Here is a 24,510-nt window from a genome sequence, read left to right on the forward strand (position 1 = left end):
TGCGCCCGGATAGGCAGGAGGGACAAAGTTTTACAAACCAAACTATTCAATTTGTTCTAACCTCTCTCTTCGTACCGTAATACACCCAGAAAAACTAAAAGTCCGTTTTCAGGCTACGTAAACGCAGCTGCTCCTTCTGAAGGGTCTGGGAATGTGGGCAGAGAGAGCGTTCTCTCCACGCTCCGTCGGCGGTGAGCAAAGTCCTTTCAGTGTTTCACCGGGACACCGGACTCCAAGCCCAGCCCCGCCCGAGGCCTACGCCGAGGACAGTGGTGTCTCGGGTGCTGTGGGCGCAGCTCCAGACGGATCACGGTTCGCTGTCGCGAGGCCAAGGCTGCCCCGATTCGTTGAGGCCTTTCCAATGTCTACTTTCAGCCCCGGCTCCTTAGGGGACACAGGGAAGGCGGGCGGAGGAAGGACACGTCACGGGAAGCCGGGCGCGGGCCGGGCGCTGAAGGGACTCTAAGGAAACGGCGAGGGCCGGGGGAGTCCCAGGGGCCAGGGAGGGGTGGTCCTAGACCGCAGACCCTCGCCCCCGCCCACGCCCCGGCCCCCGGGTCCCTGCCCGCCGCTTCCGGCGCCCTCCGGGCCCGCCCCGCGCCGTCCGTGCCACATCCTCCAGTGACGTCAGCCGGCGCCGCCATATTGGAAAGGCGCCGCCGCCGCCGCTTCTTCCTCAGCCGCGTCCTCCTTTACCGCCTCCGTCTTGTTGCGGCTGCCTCACGGCCGTGGCCACAGAAAGTATAGAGCCCCTCGTCCGCCCCACCGACGCCGGGCCCACCCGCTCCCCCTCCGCCCGTCTCCTCATGACTGCATCCAGCCCCGCTGCCGACGGACGTCTCCCCAGTGCCCGGTCCTAACACGGAAGCGCGGTCGGGGGCCGCGGAGGGAGGAAGAGGGAGACCCGGCAGGTCCTGCGTCCCTCTCGGCCCGGCGCGGCGGAGCCATGACCTCGCTGACCCAGCGCAGCTCCGGGCTGGTGCAGCGGCGTACCGAGGCCTCCCGCAACGCCGCCGACAAGGAGCGGGCGGCGGGCGGCGGCGGCGGCAACGACGAGGACGACGCGCAGAGCCGTCGCGACGAGCAGGACGACGACGACAAGGGCGACTCCAAGGAAACGCGGCTGACCCTGATGGAGGAAGTGCTCCTGCTGGGCCTCAAGGACCGAGAGGTGCGGGCGCGGCGGGCAGGGCGGGGGCGGCCGGTGCAGGGTCCGGGCGCCAGGCGGGAGCCCGGCTACTGGCTCCGCGCGTCTGCTCTCCGAGCTCTCGAGCTCCGCGCGCGGGAGCGCTCAGCTCACCCTCTCGCACGGATTGTTTGGATTTCCCTTTCTGGTTTCTCAATCACTCCTTTCATTTTGACTCCACGGCGGTCTCTTGCGTTCTCGCTTTTTTCCCCGCCTGTATAACCCGGGTAAACCTTGGTACAGTTCCCACGGAGTGCAGGTTAGCGTGAACCACTTGGAACCACCAGCGCCCTGAACCCATAGGTTCTGCAGGTTTTAGGACCTGGGAGAGGTCCGCTGACATGCTTTCTGAGGACTAACAAAAAAGAACAACTTAAGGTGTATTGTTTGGAAATTTTGAAAAATTTCCGTGAAATGGTAATGGAAGCAAAAGTTTTATTTTTACTGTTAAAGTCCAACAAAATTTTCATGAAACCTCCTGCAAATTGGCTTTCTAGGTAAACATGCTTTGGGTGAGAGATTATTTTTATAATTTTATCATTTCGCCAGTTTTACTGTTCTCAAAAAAAAGTCTTGCAGTCTTAAAGAAGGAGGGACTTTTTCGTGGGGGTGCTTGAAATGCTAGGTTTGTGACTTGATGAAAGGCCTCAGTGTCTCGATAGATAACGTATGTTCTCACTTTGAAACAGTTATTTTCACGCTTATACCTTGTGAAAAGATTCACACATAGAGGAGTTGGGAAAAATGCTACGGTGGACACCTATATACTCACCTGGGTTCTATAATTAACATTTTGCTGTATTTGTTTTATCGTGTGTATCTGCAAAGCTGATTATTTTTAGAGACCTGCCGAGGGTCAGATGAGTGGATATTGTATAAATCATGTATGGTGAAGGGTCCCAGAAGCTTGTTATATATGGAAACTACAGACAGCACATTTTGAGAGTCAGATACAAAAATATCTAAGTTTTTTTGTTTTTCAGTAGTTTTCCCAATTCACAGAGACGGGCAAAAAAAATTCATGTTAAGGCAACTTTGTCATCTTTCTCCAAAACTTATCAGATATAGGTGAGTTTTATATGGATTGTTTGTGGACTCCTGGTATTTAGTAATCTAATGAGTTAAAGTTTACCTTGATGGAAATGTCTGGAGTATTTGTGTTATCTAGGTTTCCAGTTTGCTCAGGTCTGTCTGATGATCACTTGATGTTCCTCTCTGGCCACAAAAGGGACTCAATATCTCTTTTAGTACCTGAGTTATAATGCAGCCAGGCTGTATATGAAATTTCTTTTTTCTCTTTGGAAAAACAAACGAGGTATAGTGCCCTAGACATGCGATTTTAGGTTTATAAAAGGTTTTTTCAGCTGCAAAGTTTAGAATCTTGGTAATAAATGTTTTTATCTTTTTCCTCTGGGACAAAAGTAACATTGTAAAAAATACTAAAAAAAAGCAAAACGAAGAAAACAAGTCTCATCCATTTTCCTCAGTGAATATCTCATTTGTAAGTTTTGAGACTTTTCTATGTGGATATAGTCTTTGTGTAAAACTAAAACTTAAAAGCTAAACCAAAACTAGCTTTTGGACCTCTGAGTCACTGTAGATGAGAAATTAGAGTGAGAAAGTACCTTTTTGAGTATGTGTTACTCTGAATGTGGAAGCCCACTCCAGTATTCTTGTCTGGGGAATTCCATGGACAGAGAAGCCTGGCGGGTTACAGTCCATGAGGTCCCAGGAGTCTGACACTACTGAGTGATGTTTAAGGTGAAGAATATTAACATGCTGTTTTCCCTTGATTGGTTTTCATGAAGATAATCTAAAGAATTTATTTGTTGCAACTTAATAGTGCTTACAAAATCTAGAAAATTTGAAGTTCTTTGGTGACAGGTAATTGAGGCCATATGTTGTGTTTGTGGCAGAAGTCACTATGCTCTGCAATGCCATGGCCAAGGTCCAGATGCTAATTCTGATCATTTCCACAACCACAGAGGGAAGGAAACTTTTTTCCCTTTAGCAGGCAAGTTCATGGAATTGTGATGGTGGGTGGGGTTGGGACTTTGCATTGATTTAGAGTTAGGTTTTGGGGATTAACCTGTGTTTCCCCCTGTCCTCACATCTTTACATAATTAGCCCTGGCAACTCCTGCATTTGTATCTTTGTCCTTAGGAGATCCCACCCTCCCTTTCTCCTCCCCTCCCCCCTTCCTCCCCCTCCTGTCTTCTACTTGTATCATTCTTTTTAGGGACAGGAGTTACTCTCATGTAGGCTCTAGGCATTTATGCTTATTAATACTAGGTTTTAACTTACTAAATTTAATATTAACAAATTCTAAATTTTAGCTGTAATATAGAGCTCACTGCTTTAACTTTTTATTATTTTAATGTCCATCTTTGTCATAGCTGGGTACTTTTAAGATACTCAAAAGCTAAATTCAAAGGTTATGTTTGTCCTTAATAATGGATACACTTTATATATTTGTGAACTAACCTTAGATAGATAATAGTTGCTCAGTCCTTTCTGACTCTTTGCGACCCCATGGACTGTAACCTCTGTCCAGGATTCTCCGGGCAAAAATAACTGGAGTGAGTAGCCATTCCCTTCTCCAGGGGATCTTCCCAACCCAGTAATCAAACTTGGGTCTTCCGCATTGCAGGCAGATTCTTTACCATCTGAGGCACCAGGGAAGCCCTAGAGCTAACCTTACTTGAAATCAAAATACGGAAAATTTTGAAGAAATTGTGAGAGGTGAAATTAGCTTGATTTTAATTTTTTTTTAATAATGCTGAGACTAATGGCTTGTGAAAAATTACTTTTTTTGAATAATAAACCTACAGAAAAGTGCACGTGAGTGTGAAGAATTTTCGCAAACTGAACACACCTGTTGAACCAACATTTACATCAAGAAACAACCTGAACAGCTCTCCAGAAGCCCCACTTCATTTCCCTTCCAGTCACTGCCTGGTCCTCAAGGGCCACCACTTGTTTGACTTGAGAATTCAGCATAGCGTTTCCCCCTTTTTTGTACTTTAATTTGTATCTTTTGTAAAGCAAGTTTGTGACTTGCTTGTTTGAGGTTGTCATTTGTTCATTCTCATTTTATTATCAACTTTAAGCACATTTACAATCTACAATATTAAAAAAAATTCTTTTAACTCATATGCTGAATCTAGTATTCTCCTCGCCTGTTTACTGAACAGAAGGCTCAGCTTGTCTGCCAGTGAGCAGATGGTCTGGCTTCAGATTACCTATTAGGGATAACTAAAGTTATTGTGAATTTCATTTCAGATTTTTTTAACCAATGATTTTCCTTTCTGTCTTATTAAAACACAGATGCCTGGGCCCCTCTGGGGGTTTGATGCTTAAAGTAGGCAGAGGACATAGGTATTGAAGTAAATAATGAGAATCCCACAACAAGATGGCAGATAGGTTTAAACTTGAATTCAACTTCCAAATAATTAGCAGGATTTCTGCAGTCTCTCCTGTGTTTAAGAGGAAGAGACAGCAAACAAGCTAGGTGTGTCCCCCTCCCAACTATTTGATTTTTCCATAGATGCCTTCTATAGTCATTGTTTTCTGAATGCCTCATTGAGAATTAAGTGAAATAACTGGTGTCATATACTTTTAAATATCTTCATTCATGGAACATCTTAGTGGTTTGAAGTTGGATTTGATTGTATTAAATGACGAGGTATAAAATTTAGAGTGGAATGTGGAATAGCAGAGTGGAAAGATGTGGTGTAGTCTTGATCTGAGGTATATCCTTTGCTTTCCATGTTGTTCAAACGCTCTGAGCCTCAGAGCGCTCTAAAATGGAGACGTAGACCTCTCCTGTAGTTTTGACGACTGTTGTGAACATTTCTTGTTTTACCCTTCACGTTGTTCTCTTAAGGTTTTATTTTGCCTGTAGGGTGTTTCCCATTGTATACATCCCTGGGATGCCCTATTGAAGCATTCACCCCTTCCCTTTTGTAGTGTAGTCGGACCTAGACTTGTCCAACCTTTTGTTTTCTTCTTGGACTTTGGATCTTGAGAGCAGAACCAGAGGCTTTGGAGATTTTTGAGGACCTGTCAGTTGATGCATTGGAGAAGGAAATGGCAACCCACTCCAGTGTTCTTGCCTGGAGAATCCCAGGGACGGGGGAGCCTGGTGGGCTGCTGTTTGTGGGGTCGCACAGAGTCGGACACAACTGAAGCGACTTAGCAGCAGCAGTGGAGCATGAGTGTGTGGGTAAGATTGTTCTCTGATTTGTTTTAGATTCCTTCTTCCTAGCCCTGTGGTTCTTGTCTTTTCCATCTTGATTCCCCAGGCATCTTTCAATTTTGTAAGCTTTAAGAACCTTCCAGTAAAGTCCCTTTTTAAAGATTGCCAGAGTCAGTTTTTGATGTTTTGAATGCTTGGCAGGTGAGAACCTTAATGTGCTAATTTAACTCTGTATCTTGAAAAATAAGTAGATGCTTGAGCTGGATAATACACACTTAGGGTAAAATAGTTAAGTTTAACTAAAATGATAGAACTGTCTTTTGTGTGACTTTTATGTTAGCTCTAAAGAGTGATCTAAAAGTGTTCCATTTTTGGAGTTTCCCAAGATTTCTACTTTGAAGTACAGTACTTATTATGATGGATAACTTAAAAAAAGAAAAATTCTCCTTCCTGTACATGCAGTAATACACATATCTGCATATCAAATCTGTTAATGAGAAATTCATCCAATACTGAGTATTTAAAGATGTGTTAAGATTTTAGTAATTTAAAGTATAATAAAGACTTCTAGGTTTTAGAATTTTGTTATTCCTTTAATAAAAATACTGTGCTGTTCATACTTTTGAATGATTTGAGGGATCATTTATTTTTTCAGGTGCATTTAAGAGGACACACATGAAATATTAGTTATAAAATTAGTTTTTGGAGTTCACTGAACCACTTGATTGTATCTTTTACATAAGATTTTATATTAGTGAAATTACTTTTCTTCAGGGTTCTCTCACAGTGTGGCCAAAATACTGATTCATTTTATATGTCATACTGACGTTTGATATTTATTCATTTTAAACCATCTGAGCATTCCTGTATGGATCATTTGTGATTATCTTTTAGAATTACACCTTGAAGTTATTTTGATCAAATATTTAGGCATACTTTTTGACATTTAAAGAGATAACCTATTACAGTCATTGTCTGCTCATATGTAAATCTCAAAAGACTGTAAAATGCATTGTACTTGTCCAGTTATGTTGTGTTAAACTTGGCCCAACACTGCTTTATGTCCAAGCAAACTTTCTGCTTTGTATCTGCATAATTTTTCTATTAATCAGAGTAAATTGTATCACTCAGAGTTGCTGTAGTCTTTGTTCAGGGGATTTTATTTTCATGGGAGTGTCCTTTTGAAGCCGCTCAAAGAGATGGCTTGTCGTCCCCCTGTTTCTTCCATTTAATAAGAGTCATGACAAGTAACTGTTCAAGCTGGTTTTAGAAAAGGCAGAGGAACCAGAGATCAAATTGCCAACATCCGCTGGATCATAGAAAAAGCAAGACAGTTCCAGAAAAACATCTATTTCTGCTTTATTGACTATGCCAAAGCCTTTGACTGTGTGGATCACAATAAACTGTGGAAAATTCTGAAAGAGATGGGAATACCAGACCACCTCATCTGCCTCTTGAGAAATTTGTATGCAGGTCAGGAAGCAACAGTTAGAACTGGATTTGGAACAACAGACTGGTTCCAAATAGGAAAAGGAGTTTGTCAAGGCTGTATATTGTCACCCTGTTTATTTAATTTATATGCAGGGTACATCATGAGAAACGCTGGACTGGAAGAAACACAAGCTGGAATCAAGATTGCTGGGAGAAATATCAATAACCTCAGATATGCAGATGACACCACCCTTATGGCAGAAAGGGAAGAGGAACTCAAAAGCCTCTTGATGAAAGTGAAAGTGGAGAGTGAAAAAGTTGGCTTAAAGCTCAACATTCAGAAAATGAAGATCATGGCATCCGGTCCCATCACTTCATGGGAAATAGATGGGGAAACAGTGTCAGATTTTATTTTTCTGGGCTCCAAAATCACTACAGATGGTGACTGCAGCCATGAAATTAAAAGACGCTTACTCCTTGGAAGGAAAGTTTTGACCAACCTAGACAGAATATTCAAAAGCAGAGACATTACTTTGCCAGCAAAGGTCGGTCTAGTCAAGGCTATGGTTTTTCCTGTGGTCATGTATGGATGTGACAGTTGGACTGTGAAGCAGGCTGAGCGCCGAAGAATTGATGCTTTTGAACTGTGGTGTTGGAGAAGACTCTTGAGAGTCCCTTGGACTGCAAGGAGATCCAACCAGTCCATTCTGAAGGAGATCAGCCCTGGGATTTCTTTGGAAGGACTGATGCTAAAGCTGAAACTCCAGTACTTTGGGCACCTCATGCAAAGAGTTGACTCATTGGAAAAGACTCTGATGCTGGGAGGGATTGGGGGCAAGAGGAGAAGGGGACGACAGAGGATGAGATGGCTGGATGGCATCACTGACTCGATGGACGTGAGTCTGAGTGAACTCCGGGAGTTGGTGATGGACAGGGAGGCCTGGTGTGCTGCGATTCATGGGGTCGCAAAGAGTCGGACACGACTGAGCGACTGATCTGATCTGATGACAAGTAACAAAGGAGAGAACCCGTCTTCATTTTGAAATTGATGCCATAGCTTTAAGTTTCTCTGATCAAAGCTTGAAAGACTGCAACCTGTTTCAATAGTATTGTACAGTATTATAATCTAGTGAATCTTGAGGTTTTAAATTAGGTATTAAAGATATATATATACACACACACGTAGTAGGGCATTATTTTATTCATATTATCTTGTCTTACTAGTTGTTTGGTAAATCTCTGATCTGCAAGAATACAATTAATATTAAAGTACATGATTTCCAGAAAGAATACTTCTGGTAAATATAGTCTTAAGCTGAAAAAGTTAAATTTTAAATTAAAAAAAAAAAAAAGCTTTTATTTTTAAACAATAAATTGTATATGATTTACATACTTTTTTAATAGAGAAATTCTTAAAATTGGAGTCAAAGGATGGAGTTTGGGAATTCTGTGAACATTCTGTAGTTGTATGTATTGTGTGTGTATATTTTTCTAAAGAAAGGGAACATAGCTTTTGTGAGGTACTGTTTCTTCGTTTTAGTTTAAGTTTTTAGTTTTAGCTGTGTTTTGTCTTCTTTTTTTCCTCTTGAAAATTGACTACAGAAAATTTCAGGTTTCAGGGTTGTGGTGAGTTGGATTTTCAGTTGGAAATAGGAAGCCAGCATTTCTGTAGCTTGGTCATCTTGCTAGATGACATTTGCAAATTGTGTAACGACCACATACAGAGTTCTAATACCGTCCATGTGTTCATCACGTTTATTGAGCTAAGCCTTTGATGAGGTGCAAATATTAGGAAGAAGGTCTCTGTCTTCAGGCCCTTTTCATTTCAGTTCTCTGGATCAAAACTCTTACAGTAAACTAAAAAACTAAACTGTGTTGCTGTCATAGAATTTTTCCATGGTGAGTATCTCAGCCTGGCATATAGCTCCCACACAGGAAATATTTACTATACTTAGTAAAGCATGTATTTTCATTGAGGGTCATGTCATCCCTAAGGGAGAGAGAAAATTGGTTCTGGGGATGGTGATGAAAAATTCTTACTCCTTTTATGTATAAAGCATAGATACACATACAGTATATAAGCCGATCAGGTGGTGCTAGTGGTAAAGAATCTGCCTGCCAGTGCAGGAGACTCGAGATGTGGATTTGATCCCTGGGTCTGGAAGATTCCCTGGAGAAGGAAATGGCAACCTACTCTAGTAATCTTGCCTGGAAAATTCCATGGACAGAGGAGCCTGTCTACAGTCTGTGGGGCCTGAAAGAGTTGGACGTGACTGAGTACATACAGTGTGCCATCTTACCAAAATTTTATGGGAGAGGATGTGGTTAGAGAAAACACTCTTTGAGAAAGCTCCTTTAGGAAACAGAAATGGGAAGAAGAAGTTGAGAAATATTGAAATTAATATTGAAAATACTGAGTTTGTGCTTAGCTGAGATTTAGATCTTTTTCTCTGATAGTTTTTATTGTAATATAATTTGACTAGTAGTTTGGTAGTAGGAGGAATAATTTTAGTATATTGAACTGTAGGGAGTTGCAAGTTAAACTTTAAGAACAAAATTATCCTTGTTGGTTGATAATTTATAGGTTAAGTCTTTGTTCCCCACTCTCTACCCTCTGCCCTTTGGAGAAACTGGAATTAAAGGACTGCGTTTAAATTGCCGACTGTTATTTTTACTCTGGTTTCATTTTCTAGTTCCGGTTTCTTAAATGCAAGTGTTAAACAGTTTTATACCATGTTAACAAAATAAGCTCAGAAATAGCATTTTAAGAATTTAGCTTAAATTTCAGTTCAGTCACTGAATTGAGCTGCTCATTTAATTTTTTTGTCTGTACACTGTTATAGTGGAAACAGATTTAGTTCAGTCCAACTATTGAACATCTGTGTGCCAGTGTCTTTGCTTGTGGTGAAGTTCCAAGGAAAATCCTCTTACCTCAAGGAGCATCCAGTCTATATAGAAAACAGATTTGCAAGTGGTTGCAATAAAATAAGTTATTGACTTAAATGGAAATACGTGTTAAGTGCAATAGTGGATTCCTTGGATCAGGAATCAGAAGATTGCCATATTTCTTGACTTCTAGCCCTGCTCTTGACTAGTTAGAAGGGTTAAGTTAACTGCTTTGAATTTTTGCTGCTGCTAAGTCGCGTCAGTCGTGTTCGACTGTGCAACACCATAGACGGCAGCCCATCAGGCTCTGCTGTCCCTGGGATTCTCCAGGCAAGAACACTGGAGTGGGTTGCCATTTCCTCCTCCAGTGCATGAAAGTGAAAAGTGAAAGTGAAGTTGCTCAGTCGTGTCCGACTCTAGCGACCCCATGGACTGCAGCCTACCAGGCTCCTCAGCCCATGGGATTGCCCAGGCAAGAGTACTGGAGTGGGTGGCCATTGAATTCTTAGACCTCAGTTTTACCCCCTGAGCACAGTGAGCCTGCCTTTGTGGGCTGTCCCATACTTCTGAATTGTAGGGCTCCAGTGAATTGGCATATGTGTACGTGCTTTTGAAAACTGCAAGGTGTTGAACAAATGCAAATGGGTAATTGCCTAGCCTTGAGAAGTGAATTAAGACACTGTTTTTTATTATTTCTTAACCTTTTTGTGCTTTGCTGGGCTTAAGTGAGCCTTTCCATCAAGTGTGATTACTTATCTGTGCTTGCTTATCTATGTGTTTGTCCTGAACGTACAATCTGGTTTATTTTTTTTGATAATTGCTGGCATGCTGTGCTGGAAAATCTGGACACCTGAAGTACCATTTCTTACTTTCAGGCCAAGTCCAGAGTCTTCCTTGAACAATTCTCATAAGAAATGGCTGACTCTTCAGAGGCATCAGAAGCCTCCAAACCTCCAAAATGATAATATGACTCTAATGACCAGTAAAGTGGCTGATCCCTTCTCTCACCCCAGGATGCCCTCTGCTTCTCTGGGGCTCTTGCTCTTTTAACTCTTGTTTCTTTTTCCTGCATCCGTCCGTCTCCTCCAGTAACAACCACACACTGGCATTTCAAGTTTTGTCATAGTTACTTTACCCATGCCTTTGTGGGTGGTTTCTGATTATAAACTTTGTTATTAGAAGCTCTGCCTTCAGTAGAATTGGTATTGGAGGCCTAGGATTGGTGATTTGGTTTTATTTTTAAATTTATTTTTCATTGGAAGATAATTGCTTTACAGTACTGTGTTGGTTTCTGTCATACATCAGCATGAATCAACCATAGGTATACACATGAGCCGACTCTTTGGAAAAGACCCTGATGCTGGGAAAGATTGAGCATGAGCACGGAAGGGGAAGGGGGTGATAGAGGATGAGATGGTTGGATGGCATCATCGACTCAGTGGACATGAGTTTGAGCAAGCTCCAGGAGATAGTGAAGGGCAAGGAAGCCTCGTATGCTGCAAGTTCTACCTCCTACCCCATCCCACCTCTTCAGGCTGTCACAGGATTTGTGTTTTTTAATATAGTTTCTTTAACTGTTTGGTGAGGGAATGGCTTTTCTCTTAGCTCCAGATTGCTTCACTCACATTTTGGAGGATGCCTTTGCCTCGTCTGTGGAACAGTGGCAGCCTTTGTCCATTCCTCCTATGATGATTTCTTTAAAAATCATCTTAATGGCTGGTAAGAAAGGGGCATTCTTTTGAAGAGAGGAGTTCCTCATGTTGGGTTCTTGTTTCGATTTAATGAGGAAAGGAAAAGTAACTCTATTATCACTGGTGGAATGGGAAGCAGTCCTCGGTGTTGTCGGGACTGGGGTAAGTGAAGAAGACCCGAATTGGGTGTGTCACCAAAGAGGAGTGTTGGAGATGGAAGGGAGCACTTTAGGAAGATAAGTTTTGAGCCGAATTTTAAATGAGATGTGGCATGTGACTTCATAAGAAACTAGCATTCTAGACAGAATGTTATGTTGGGATATATATGTGAAAGTAAATGGATATTACTCAGCTATTAAAAAGAATGCATTTGAATCAGTTCTAATGAGGTAGATGAAGCTGGAGCCTATTATACAGAGTGAAGTAAGTCAGAAAGAAAAACACCAATACAGCATATTAACACATATATATGGAATTTAGAAAGATGGTAACGATGACCCTATATGCGAGACAGCAAAAGAGACACAGATGTCAAGAACAGACTTTTGGACTCTGTGGGAGAAGGCGAGGGTGGGATGATTTGAGAGAATAGCATTGAAACATTTATATTATCATATGTGAAATGGATCGCCAGTACAGGTTCGATGCATGAGACAGGGTGCTCAGGGCCGGTGCACTGGGATGACCCTGAGGAATGGGATGGGGAGGGAGGTAGGAGGGGGGTTCAGGATGGGGGACACATGTACACCCATGGCTGTTTCATGTCAATGTATGGCAAAACTACTACAGTATTGTAATTCAGTTCAGTTCAGTCGCTCAGTTGTGTCCGACTCTTTGCTACCCCATGAATTGCAACATGCCAGGCCTCCCTGTCCATCATCAACTCCCGGAGTTTACTCAGACTCACGTCCATTGAGTTGGTGATGCCATCCCAGCCAGCTCATCCTCTGTCATCCCCTTCTCCTCCTGTCCCCAATCCCTCCCAGCATCAGAGTCTTTTCCAGTGAGTCAACTCTTCACATGAGGTGGCCAAAGTATTGGAGTTTTCAGCTTTAGCATCAGTCCTTCCAGTGAACACCCAGGACTGATCTGGGTGGGGTGTAATTAGCCCCCAATTATAATAAATAAGTTAATTAAAAATAAATAAATGGGAAAGTTATCCTTCTAGAAATGTTATTTTAAAGCTGAAGAATAAAATCTGAGTTGTCTAATAATAAAAGATAAGATATGAGGGAGATTATGTGTGGAATAGGGAAAATGAAAAAACTCAGTACCTTGAAGCCTTTAAACAGATGGTGGAGATGATAGTGGAGGCAGTTGTTGCTTGTAAAGATAGCAGTAATGATGTAAACTAGATTTTTAGAAAGACATTTAAGTGAAGAAAGAATTGGTAGATGGAAAAGTTGGAGGCAGGAAGATTTGTAATAGGCTTGAAGTTACTAGAATTTGTGAAATTTGTTGCCTGGGTCTTGGATGAAGAGGGAATGAGACAGATAATTATTCAGGAAGAATTATTTGAATTTAATTACCATTAACGCTTAGAGAAAAGATGATTGGTTTGAGTTTAAAGAGCCAATAGGTAGTATACTGTTCTTAATTACTTTCTTTTACAAGTCTGTGCTCATTGTTGAAAAAGATTGAGAAAATATAGACTACAAAATAAAAATAAATCCATAATTCAACTTTTATTCCTTCAACAGACATTTGTGGAATGTCTACTATACAGAAGGTATTGTGCTAAGGAAGATAGATACATATATAGATAGGTATATACATATGTGTATAAATAAACATGTGTGTAAATTAAACACTGTGATAGTTACTGTGAAAAAAACTGCATGGGAATGGATATTGAGGGGACAGCATAGGGAAGGACTTTCTAAGGACATGACATGAGACTCAAAGAATGAATAGCTGCCAAATCCAGTGAAGACAGACTAGTATGTTTCAAGGTCATGAGGTATTGAAGAGCTTGGTTTGGTTTGAGGAACTGAAAGGTGGTTGAAGGCAGGACTGGAGTGATGGGGAGAAAGACCTGAGATGATGATAGAGTGCTGCAACCTAGAGGCCTCACAAATCAGGCTAAGGACTTTGTGTATTATACTGCGTGTAGTTGGGAAGCCACTGGAGGTATTGGGGAGTGGTATACCCAGTATTTGTGTTATCAATAAAAAATCTGTGTGGGGAAAGGACAGACACAGAACTTTTGGGGCTTCCTTGGTGGTTCAGACAGTAAAGAGTCTGCCTGCAATGTGGGGGACTCGGGTTTGATCCCTGGGTTCGGGAAGATTCCCTAGAGAAGAATATGGCAACCCACTCCACTATTCTTGCCTGGGAAATCCCATGGACAGAGATGACTGAGGAACTAATACTTTCATACCCACTCTTTATGTTATCAATAAAAAAAAGTTCTGTGTGGAGAAAGGATTGCACAGAGGCAAGTAGTGGAAGTTGGGCAGTAATATTTTGGTGTTACATTATTTTTCCAGTCCTATTTTCAATGAGTTTGCCTATGTTTATTTAAAACTAAAAAAAAAACCAAATCCTTCCAGTACTGGTGTGTAACCCCTTTTCTTTCTCTTTTTTAACCCCTGTTTTCTTAATAATGCACAGTGACCACCTTCCCATGTTAGTAAATAAGGATTTTTCCAATGAGAAATAAGATGCCCTAGTATTTGTTGTGACTGCATGATGAAACATATTATTTGATGTACCATATTTAATAGGGGTGTATTATAAGTATGGTCGTGCTGTGGACCTTCATCCTTTAATTATTTTTCTCTAGTAGCCTGGAAATCACATTATTACTTTTTTAGGCCTTTGTGTTTGTAGCAGATTCTTCTGTATAGGATCTCCTCCTTTTCTTTACCTGGCAGCCGTTTCTTACCGATCTCTTGATGCCCAGCCAAAGCTCTTTACCTAATCTCCAGGGCACCATTCATTGCGCTCATATCCCTTTCTCCTATCATTGTGTACACCTAGCACAGTGTCTAGAATGTTGTAGGTATTTATGCATGTGTGATAGCCTGCTGGGGCTGCCATAACAAATACCAACAGAATTGCCTTAAACAATAAAAATTCCTTTTCTCACCATCCAGAAGGTTGGATGCGTGATTGGGTTCTGGTGAGGTTCCTCTCGCTGTGTGTCAAGACAGAGACAGCAAAATCTCTACTGTCTTCTAAGAGCACTAATTTCATGACGGGGCCCCACCCCCATGACCTCTTCTCAACCTAATTATCTCCCAGAGGCTTTGTTTCCAAATACTGTCACAAGAGAGTTAGGCTTTCATTTTATTCATAGCAGTATTACAATATTTATCACATTGAATTATGATTTTTTTTTTCATTTTGTGCCTTGTAAATATCTTGGTCATCTCTGTTACCTCTGCTTAGCAGTGTCTTGGTACTTAGTAGGTGAATAGAATCATGCAGAGGCCAACATCTAATAAGTAGTGTTATGGTGACTTGATAGAAAACTTAAATGCTTTTATTATTCTATATGCTTTCCAAAATGTCCTCAGCTTAAAATACTGACAGTGTAACATGGTGGTCAAAGAACAGTATCTAGCCAGAGTAGCTTGAGGTTTAACTACTGATAACTAGATTATACTTCTTAATTTACCTAAACTTCAGATTTTTCAATAAATAATAATGCTTTACATAAATAATAATGCTTTACATAATAATGTAAAATAATGCTTTATTCAGTTACTGTAAGACAAAGTGATAATTTACATATATGAAAACAGCTTTGCAAAACTGTTTACTATCCAAAACCTTCATGCTCCCTAGGAAAGATTATGGAATTATGGTTAAATCTTATTAATAAGATGCTGTTAGATATACTTTTTAAAACTTTGCTAGGGAATTCCCTGGCAGTCCATTGGTTAGCAGTCCACACTCTCACGACAGGGCCCACGTTCAGTCTAGTCAGAGAACTAAAATCTCACAAGCTGCATGGCATGGCCAAAAAAGAAAAACACCTTTGCTAGTCAAAAGTATGTGCGTTTTTGCCAGAAATCCTTTACAAAATTCATTTTCTTGAGAGAAGGTCAGTTTCTGCTTACACTTTGTGCTCTCTGAAGTGAAATGAATTATGGCACCCATGGAAAGAAAAGTGAGTTCTTCAACATCTCCATTTTCATGGAAGCTGAAAGCAAACACTGGAGATCACACATGAGACAGACAGGACTTGGAAGACAAGACAGAATGATGGAGCTAGGAGAACAGTTTCAGTTCCAACTTGGCCACTCAGTAACTGGCAGGTCCCTTAATTCTCTTGAGCCTCAGTTTCATTGTCTTATGAAAATGGAGGAATACATCCTACATAATTTGGTCTTGTAAGGACTAGACACGGTGCACATTGGGCTTCCCTGGTGGCTCAGACTATAAAGAATCTGTCTGCAATGCAGGAGACCTGGGTTCGATCCCTGGGTGGAGAAGGTCCCCTGGAGTAGGAAATGGCAACCCACTCCAGTATTCTTGCCTGGACAATCCCATGGAGAGAGGAGCCTGGCGGACCAAAGTCTATGGTGTCACAGAGAGTTGGACACGACTGAGTGACTAAATAGCAGCAGCAGCAGCATGGTGCATTGCAAATGCTTAGCCCAGTTTTAAACTACAACTGTCTGCACGTTGGAAGAATAAAGGATTTGATGGAGAAGGAAATAGCAGCCCACTCCAGTATTCTTGCCTGGAGAATCCCAGGGACAGAGGAGCCTGGCGGGCTACAGTCCACGGGGTCGCAAAGAGTCGGACACGACTGGGCGAGTTCACTTCATACTTAAGTGGTAAAAAAGCATTACTAGTAGGAACCAAAAAAGGTTTGGCTACAAATTGTATTCTTGGTAATGTTTCTAAATGCATTCTGTTAATGTTAAAATTTCTGACATACACATTTAATTTCTTATGTGTAAGTTTTTTAAGAAACATGTCTTATTCAAGTATTACATGCTTGCTGCCTTTCATATAATTCCATATTACTTTTCAAAAATAAAGTTATTTCTAGGAAAACTAAAAAAAAAAGAAATAAATAAAGGATTTGAGGAGGATATGTTCCAAATGTTAATAGAAGTTACCTGTGAGGGTGTGGGTGATGGATGGAAGGGAAGGGAAGAGGTAGGGACTTTTCCCTCATGTACTGCTGTTTGAAAATTTTTTTCAAGCAAGCGAGAATGGCTGAGATGTCTCAAGAAGAGTGTGTAAATAAGATATGAAAAGACCACTTAGCAAGCACATATATTATCACAAATTTGTATCTCCTTTGTAATCCTATGCATTTTATTTTATGCACTTAAAAGGCAGGATAGGGACTTACCTGGTGGTCCAGTAGTTAAGAATCTGCTGGCCTGTGTAGAGGACACAGGTTCATTCTCTGGGAAGATCCCTCACGCACAGGGCAACTAAGCCCCTGCGTCTCAGAGCGTGTGCTGCACAAAAGAGAATCCACCGCAGGGAAAACCGCGTGCATGACGATGAAGAGTAGCCCCATTTGCCCCAACTAGAAAAAGGCTGTGCACAGCAGCCAAGACCCAGCACAGCGCCAAGTAAGCAAATACATAGTTTTTTTTTAATGCCAGGATAAATACAGTAGTCTCTTAGTGTCCAAGGGGCATTGGTTCCAGGACCTACATTGCAGGGGTTACCAAAATCCTTGGATGATCTAGTCCCTTATTTAAAATGCTATAGTTTTTGCATATAACTTACACACATCCTCCTGTATCATCTGAATCATCTCTGTTACTTATAATACTTGGTGCAATGTAAATGCTCTGTAAATAGTTGTAAATACAATGTAAATAGGGGCAAATTTTAAGTTTTGCTTTTTGGAGCTTTATTTTCTATCTGTGGTGTGTTGGATCCTTGGACACAGAGGGCTGACTAAATTTTCTCTTTTGAGTGCTAAGTTTTAGAATAAGGAGTTAGTATTTTAGTGACTCAGTGAGGTGTGGGCTTTCTGTTTTTTTAAACTGTGACTTACGGGTTTTTTTAAAATATATTCATTGTGTTTCAATCACTTGTATTTTTTTTTAAAGGAGCATTTAGAAATTTGTTTCTCTGCACTGAATATGTTAGCTGCAGCACATGTGGCTCTTTTGGTCTGCAAGCTTTTGGTTGAGTCATGTGGGATCTAGTTCCCTGACCAGGGGTCAAATCCCCAGCCCCTGCATTGGGAGTGTGGAGTTCTAGCCATTAGACTGATAAGGAAATCTGAGTCACCTGTATAAATTGGTCCTGAATATTCATTAGAAGGACTGATGTTGAAGCTGAAACTCCAATACTTTGGCCACCTGATGCGAAGAACGGACTCATTGGAAAAGACCCTGATGTTGGGAAAGAGTGAAGGCGGGAGAACGGGCCTACAGAGGATGAGATGGCTGGATGGCATCACTGACTCAATGGACGTGAGTTTGAGTGAACTCCAGGAGTTGGGGATGGACAGGGAGGCCTGGCGTGCTACAGTCCCTGGGGTCACAAAGAGTTGGAGACGACTGAGCGACTGAACTGTATAAATTACTCTTTTTTAATGTTAGTTTTATGTTTAAAGTTGTTGCACCTTTGGCTAATGGGAATTCATTTCCTTTGGCTGCAGTGTTCTTTTGGTATCACTTATTAACCTTTTGATAACTTCTTGCTTTCTGGTCAACATCAAAATGCCTGAGACTCGTCTTCTAAATACATATCCTGTTTCAGACTTGGGATCAGTCCAAGGAATCTTTGCTTTTTTTAAGTGGGGAATGAACCACAGTCTGGGTACTGGGTGTCCTTAGTGTTATTGGGATGTCCTTGCCTCTAGGACTTTTCAGAACACAAACAGAGAGTATATTTTCTTTAGGGGATAGTGCTAGCATTTGTGGGGAGGGAAGAATCACTTCACATGGTTTTTTATTCCAACTTAACATGAATTTTTATTTTGCTTATTGAATTTTATACCTATATCTTTTTTCTCTTAATTAAAGTTCTTGGTTCCCCAAAATATTATTTTTATTGGATTAGTTACTACATGTATTTAAATAGCTTTCAAATAATAATAATGTCAGTATTAACTACAAATTGACTGTTGAATTCAGCCTCAAATTTGTTTGTAATACTTTACTAGGATGTACAGTTAAAATACTATATTCTAAAGGCAGTTGAAATAGTTAATATTTCTTTGTGGTTGTATCACTGATTTTTGTGCAGTCAGATTAGCTCATTTGTTTTCCTTATTTAAAAATGTTTTTTTCTGTTTTGAATATGTATAACTATTACAAGTTAGGAGTCTTTACTTCCATCATCCTTTCTACTTCATTCCTCCTTCCTCTTGTTGGTCATTTTGAAAACTTAGTTTGGAGTTTGTTTTTCCAGTGTTTTTGAAGCAAAATTAAACATACTTGTTCTTGCTCCTCTCCCCCAAATACAAAAGATAGCCTACTAGAGTGAAAAAGTTGGCTTAAAGCTCAACATTCAGAAAACTAAGATCATGGCAACCGGTCCCATCACTTCATGGCAAATAGATGGAGAAACAGTGGAAACTGTGTCAGACTTGATTTTGTTGGGCTCCAAAATCACTGCAGATGGTGATTGCAGCCATGAAATTAAAAGAAGCTTACTCCTTGGAAGGAAAGTTATGACCAACTAGATAGCATATTCAGAAGCAGAGACATTACTTTGCCAACAAAGGTCCGTCTAGTCAAGGCTATGGTTTTTCCAGTGGTCATGTATGGATGTGAGAGTTGGACTGAAGAAAGCTGAGGGCCGAAGAACTGATACTTCTGAACTGTGGTGTTGGAGAAGACTTTTGAGAGTCCCTTGGACTGCAAGGAGATCCAACCAGTCCATTCTAAAGGAGATCAGCCCCGGGTGTCATTGGAAGGAATGATGCTGAAGCTGAAACTCCAATATTTTGGCCACCTCATGTGAAGAGTTGACTCATTGGAAAAGACTCTGATGCTGGGAGTGATTGGGGGCAGGAGGAGAAGGGGATGGCAGAGGATGAGATGGCTGGATGGCATCACTGACTCGATGGACGTGAGTCTGAGTGAACTCCGGGAGTTGGTGATGGACAGGGAGGCCTGGCGTGCTGCAACTCATGGAGTCACAAAGCGTCGGATACGACTGAGTGACTGAACTGAACTGATATATGCTGTTTGGCATTTTCCTTTTTATAGTTTATGTAGCCTGAAGATTATTTCATATCATTATATAAAGATCTTTTATGGCTCCATAGTGTTCCATTATGTTTGTTTATCTTCATATATTCATTGTTTTTATTGATGGATTTATGGACTGTTACCAAGTTTTTACTTCAGATAATGTTGTAATTAATAATCATATGCATTTATTGTTTCATATTTATGGGGATATAGACTTTTCAGAGGCGATTTCTAGAAGTAGGATTGTCAAGCTAAAGACATGTAATTTTTCATGATTTCTGTCAGGGATGATGTCATTTTTGCATTCCTAGCACAGTGTATTGGCCTTATCGTTGGCAATGGTGTCAGATATTTTTCAATTTTTGCCAGACTTATCAGATAACCATTGTCTCATGTAGTTTTAAAAATTGTACTAAAATGTTCATAACAGAATTCACTATATTAGCCATTTTAAAGTCTATAGTTCAGTAACAGTAAGGACATTCTCATTGTTGTGCAACCGTCGCCACTGTTCATCCCTCCCTGGAATTCCTTACCAATTAAGTGACAGCTCCTCATTGCTCCTCCCAGCTGTCTGGGGCAGCCACCACTGTACTGGCAGTGGTTTTGACTCCTCTAGGCACCTCATAAAAATGAAATCATACAGCTTTTGCCTTTTTGTAACTGGCTTATGTCACTTAGCAGACCCGGTTCATCTTGTTATAGCATTTGTCAGAATTTTGTTTCTTTTTAAAGCTGAATAATATTCTATTGTATGTATGTAGCACATTTTGTTTATCCATTCATCTTTTATAGACACTTGTTTTGCCCATTTTTTGATTGGTTTTGTTTTTCTCCTGTTATTTAAATGTGTATTATTAATGATAGGAAGCATCTTTACATATGTTTAAGTCATTTTCATTTCTTTTGTAAATTTACTGTTTGTGTCTTTGCCTTTAAAAAATTGAGTATTGATCTTATTTTCCTTTTTTTTTTTTAAATTTTTTGGCTGCAGCACGTGGGATCTTGATTCCCCAAACAGGGATTGAACCCACATCCCCCAGCAGTGGAAGCACAGAGTCTTAACCACTGGACTGCTAGGGAAGTCCCTTGATCTTATTTTCGTTTAATTTTTAGGAACTAATTGTGTCTTTGTGAGATGTTATAAATTATTTTCCTACATTTCCTTTTGTCTTTTTTACTTTGTTGATGCTTTTGCCATGATTACTTTAAAAAAAAAAACTTATGTAATACAATTTATCCATATGTATTTCTTCTAGATTTTGAGCAGTAGCTGGAAGCTTTTCCACCCACCCCTTGCCCCCAAATTAGGTTATGAAGGTATTTACTCCTATTTTCTTATAGTGCTTTATATTGTTTCATTTTACATTTTAATCTCTCATCCATTTGGAGTTAATTATGGTGTGTAATATGAAGTACGGGTCCAATTTTGTTTTTCTAAATGGCTATCCAGTAGTTCTTAATACTAATGATTAAATTGCCCATCTTTCCTTCTTATACTGAGTACCATCTACTTTGGAGAAATGTCTGTTTGGGTTCTTTGCCCTTTTTTTAACTGGATTATTATTTTTTTTTGCTGTTATATGAATTCTTTATATACTTTGGATATTTATCCCTTATCAGGTATATGATTTAAGATAGCACATTTATCATATACTAGATTTCAGTGTATTCTTGGGTCTATTTCTGGATTTATTAATTCTCTTGGTCTGTTTGTTCATGTACCAGTATCACATCATTTATCTAGAGGCTGTTGGTGAATCCGATAAATTCTGCTATATTGTATTTCCATGTTCATTTGTCTCAGGAAATTTTTTAAATTTCTCATATAATTTCTTGTTTGATCAGTTTGATATTTAAGATGATCTCCGTGTCACGTGAAAACTGGAAAATTTTCTTGTTCATTTCTACATTATGTATGATAGTGCCAAACACCAATTTTTAGGTACCCCATTATAAATGCTTATCTTTTACAGTTCTTTATATACTGTCAGTCCCATCACTTCATGGTAAATAGATGGAGAAACAGTGGAACCAGTGTCAGACTTTATTTTTTGGGGCTCCAAAATCACTGCAGATAGTGATCGCAGCCGTGAAATTAAAAGACGCTTACTCCTTGGAAGGAAAGCTATGACCAACCTAGATAGCATATTCAAAAGCAGAGACATTACTTTGCCAACAAAGGTCTGTCTAGTCAAGGCTATGGTTTTTCCTTTGGTCATGTATGGATGTGAGAGTTGGACTGTGAAGAAGGCTGAGCACTGAAGAATTGATGCTTTTGAACTGTGGTGCTAGAGAAGACTCTTGTGAGTCCCTTGGACTGCAAGGAGACCAACCAGTCCATCCTAGAGGAGACCAGTCCTGGGTGTTCATTGGAAGGACTGATGCTGAAGATGAAACTCCAGTACTTTGGCCACCTCATGTGAAGAGTTGACTCATTGGAAAAGACTCTGATGCTGGGAGGAATTGGGGGCAGGAAGAGAAGGGGACGACAGAGGATGAGATGGCTGGATGGCATCACTGACTCGATGGATATGAGTTTGGGTGAACTCTGGGAGTTGGTGATGGACAGGGAGGCCTGGCGTGCTGCGATTCATGGGGTCGCAAAGAGTCGGACACGACTGAGTGACTGAACTGAACTGAACTGAAGCAGTTTGAAGAATAACCTTGATGATGGACCTGCAAATGCTTTTTTCAGAGATTAAAATAGATCATGTATCCTGTTTTGCTTTAAGCCACATACCTCCACAGGGAATTCCCAGTTGGTTAGAATCATACTTGTAGAATGCTTGAAATCTGTCTTTTTCGTTTTGTAAATGAGAAAGTGAAGACTCAAAGAGGATATAAAATGACCTGCTTTACCGCACCCCACCCCCACCCCCTGCCCACAAGAAGTTTTCTTGTGGCTGTGGGCAATATTCAGGTTTATCTATATCTGGTAGGCTGATTCTTCTTCTTACATCCTCAGTAACACTCTTGGAAGATAATTCAACTCCTCATTCAACTTCTTGTTACAGGTTTTATTCTGATTTTGTATTTCTTCTTCAGTTGGTTTTGGTCATTGCTGTTTATCCAGCAGTTTGAACATTTTGTCTAAATTGTCTACTTTATTGGCATAAAGCTGTTTTTAGTATTTCCTTATAATCCTTTAAATTTCTGTAAGGTTGGAAGTGATGTTCCTCCTGTTTTTTTATCTTGGTACTTCGTGGATCTTTTGTCCCTCTCCTTTCTTCCTCTCCATATGCCTGTTTTAACATTGATCTTTTTAAAAGAAATAAGCTGGCTTTATTGACCTTTGTCCCCTCTTCTATTTTTCTGTTTTGCATTTCATTGGTTTCCATGCTAAGCTTTATCATTTCCTTCTCTTTGATTGCTTTGGATTTAGTTTGCTCTTTTTCTGATTTCTTAACGTACAAGATTAGGTTGTTGATTTGAGGTCGTCTTCTGTAATACAGGTATTTAATAAAGCTTCAGATGTCTTTCTAAACACTGCTTTAGCTGCATCCTGTAGGTTTTTATATTTTGTGTTTTCATATTCTTTTAGTTCAGGCTACTTCTTCCTGCCTTTGTAATTCTTTGAGCCATGGATTATTTCTCATGTGGAGATATTTCGCATTTCATTCTGTTGTTTTAATTCTGATTTAATTCTCTTGGAGTAAAGCATTTTCTGTGTTTCACTCCTTTTACATTCATTGATTTGTGGGCTGGCTTATGAGGTATCTTGGGAAATATTTGTGTGCTTGAAAAGAAAATGTATTTTGCTGTTGTTGGTTGGAGTGTTCTATAAATGTCATTTAAGTCAAATTGGTTGATATTGTTGTTCAGTGCTGTATCTTCGGTTGTTTTCTCTCTAGTTGTATCATATTGTTCAATGCTATATCTTTGTTTTCTCTCTAGTTGTATCAGTTAACAGTGTGGTCTTCCACTACTTTTACTGTGTTGTCTGTTTTTCCTTTCTGTTAGGTTTGTATCATGTATTTTGGGATTCTCTTGTTAGGTGTTTCTGTGTGTAATAGTTAAATTTTCCTGATGGTTAACTCTGTTATCATTATGAAACATTGCCCTTTGTGTCTTTCAGTTTTCCTTATTCTGATCTCTACTTTGTCTCATGTTAATACAATATTCCAGCTTTCTTTGAATTAGTGTTTCCATGGTTTTTAAAAAAATTCATTCTTTTAAATCTGTTTGTGTCTTTGAATCTAAACTGTCTCTTGTAGACAACATAGGTATGGTTAAATCTTTTATCCAGTCTATGAAACTTGACCATCAGAGTATCTGATCTAGCCCACACATTTAATGTGATTACCGATAGAGTTGGATTTATACCAGCCACTGTGCTCTTTGTTTTCTGTGTCAGATGTCCTTTTTGTCTCTCTACCTCTTCTACCATCTTCTTTTGTGTTAAATGGAAAAATAAAGTTATACTATTTAAATTTTCCTACTCCTCCCTTTCTTCCGCCTTGCCTTCCTCACTGCATACCTATATCCATTGGAGTTTTTTCCTTAATCTTCTTTAAAGTAATACTCATTTAGTTCCAACAAAATACAGAAACTATGCTCCAGTATATCTTCATTTACCCCTTTCCTTTGTTCATTATTGTCAGAAATATTACAAGGGCACATAACTCAATACTGTTTTATACTTACTATTTTATGCAATCTTTTGCTTTTAAGTGAGTTTTTAAAGGCAAAAATAGAAAATATATAGTCTTCCTTGTTCATTTACCTTTGTATCTATCTTTTCTTTATATGGATTTGAAATACTGTCTGATATTAATTTACTTAAAATCGGCAGGAGTTCTTTTAGTATTGCTTATAAGGCATATCTGCTAGCAACAAATTCAGCCTTTGTTTACTTGTAAATGTCTGTTTCATCTTCAGCTTTGAAGGGTATTTTGCTGGGTATAGATTCTTGGTTGATAGTTTGTTTCTTTCAGCACTGAATATGTTATCCTAATGCCTTTTGGTTTCCAGTATTTCTAG

General features: G+C 40.0%; 1 protein-coding gene and 1 long non-coding RNA gene across 2 annotated transcripts in view; both read left to right on the plus strand.

Moving 5' to 3' along the window:
• The first annotated feature begins 650 nt into the window (after positions 1 to 650).
• GOLPH3 (golgi phosphoprotein 3) overlaps positions 651 to 24,510 on the plus strand; it is a 50,135-nt gene continuing 26,275 nt past the window's right edge. Inside the window, exon 1 of the mRNA XM_006055808.4 lies at positions 651 to 1,171. Coding sequence (XP_006055870.1) covers positions 947 to 1,171 — 225 coding nt within the window. The 5' untranslated portion in view covers positions 651 to 946. The remainder of the gene's footprint in view (positions 1,172 to 24,510) is intronic.
• LOC112580642 lies at positions 1,213 to 6,001 on the plus strand. Its single transcript, XR_003104975.3, has 2 exons — positions 1,213 to 2,254; positions 4,018 to 6,001. It is a non-coding gene; the product is annotated as an uncharacterized LOC112580642 (long non-coding RNA).

This window comes from Bubalus bubalis, chromosome 19 (genome assembly GCF_019923935.1).
Source record: "Bubalus bubalis isolate 160015118507 breed Murrah chromosome 19, NDDB_SH_1, whole genome shotgun sequence".
In the NCBI taxonomy this organism is placed as follows: Eukaryota; Metazoa; Chordata; class Mammalia; order Artiodactyla; family Bovidae; genus Bubalus; species Bubalus bubalis.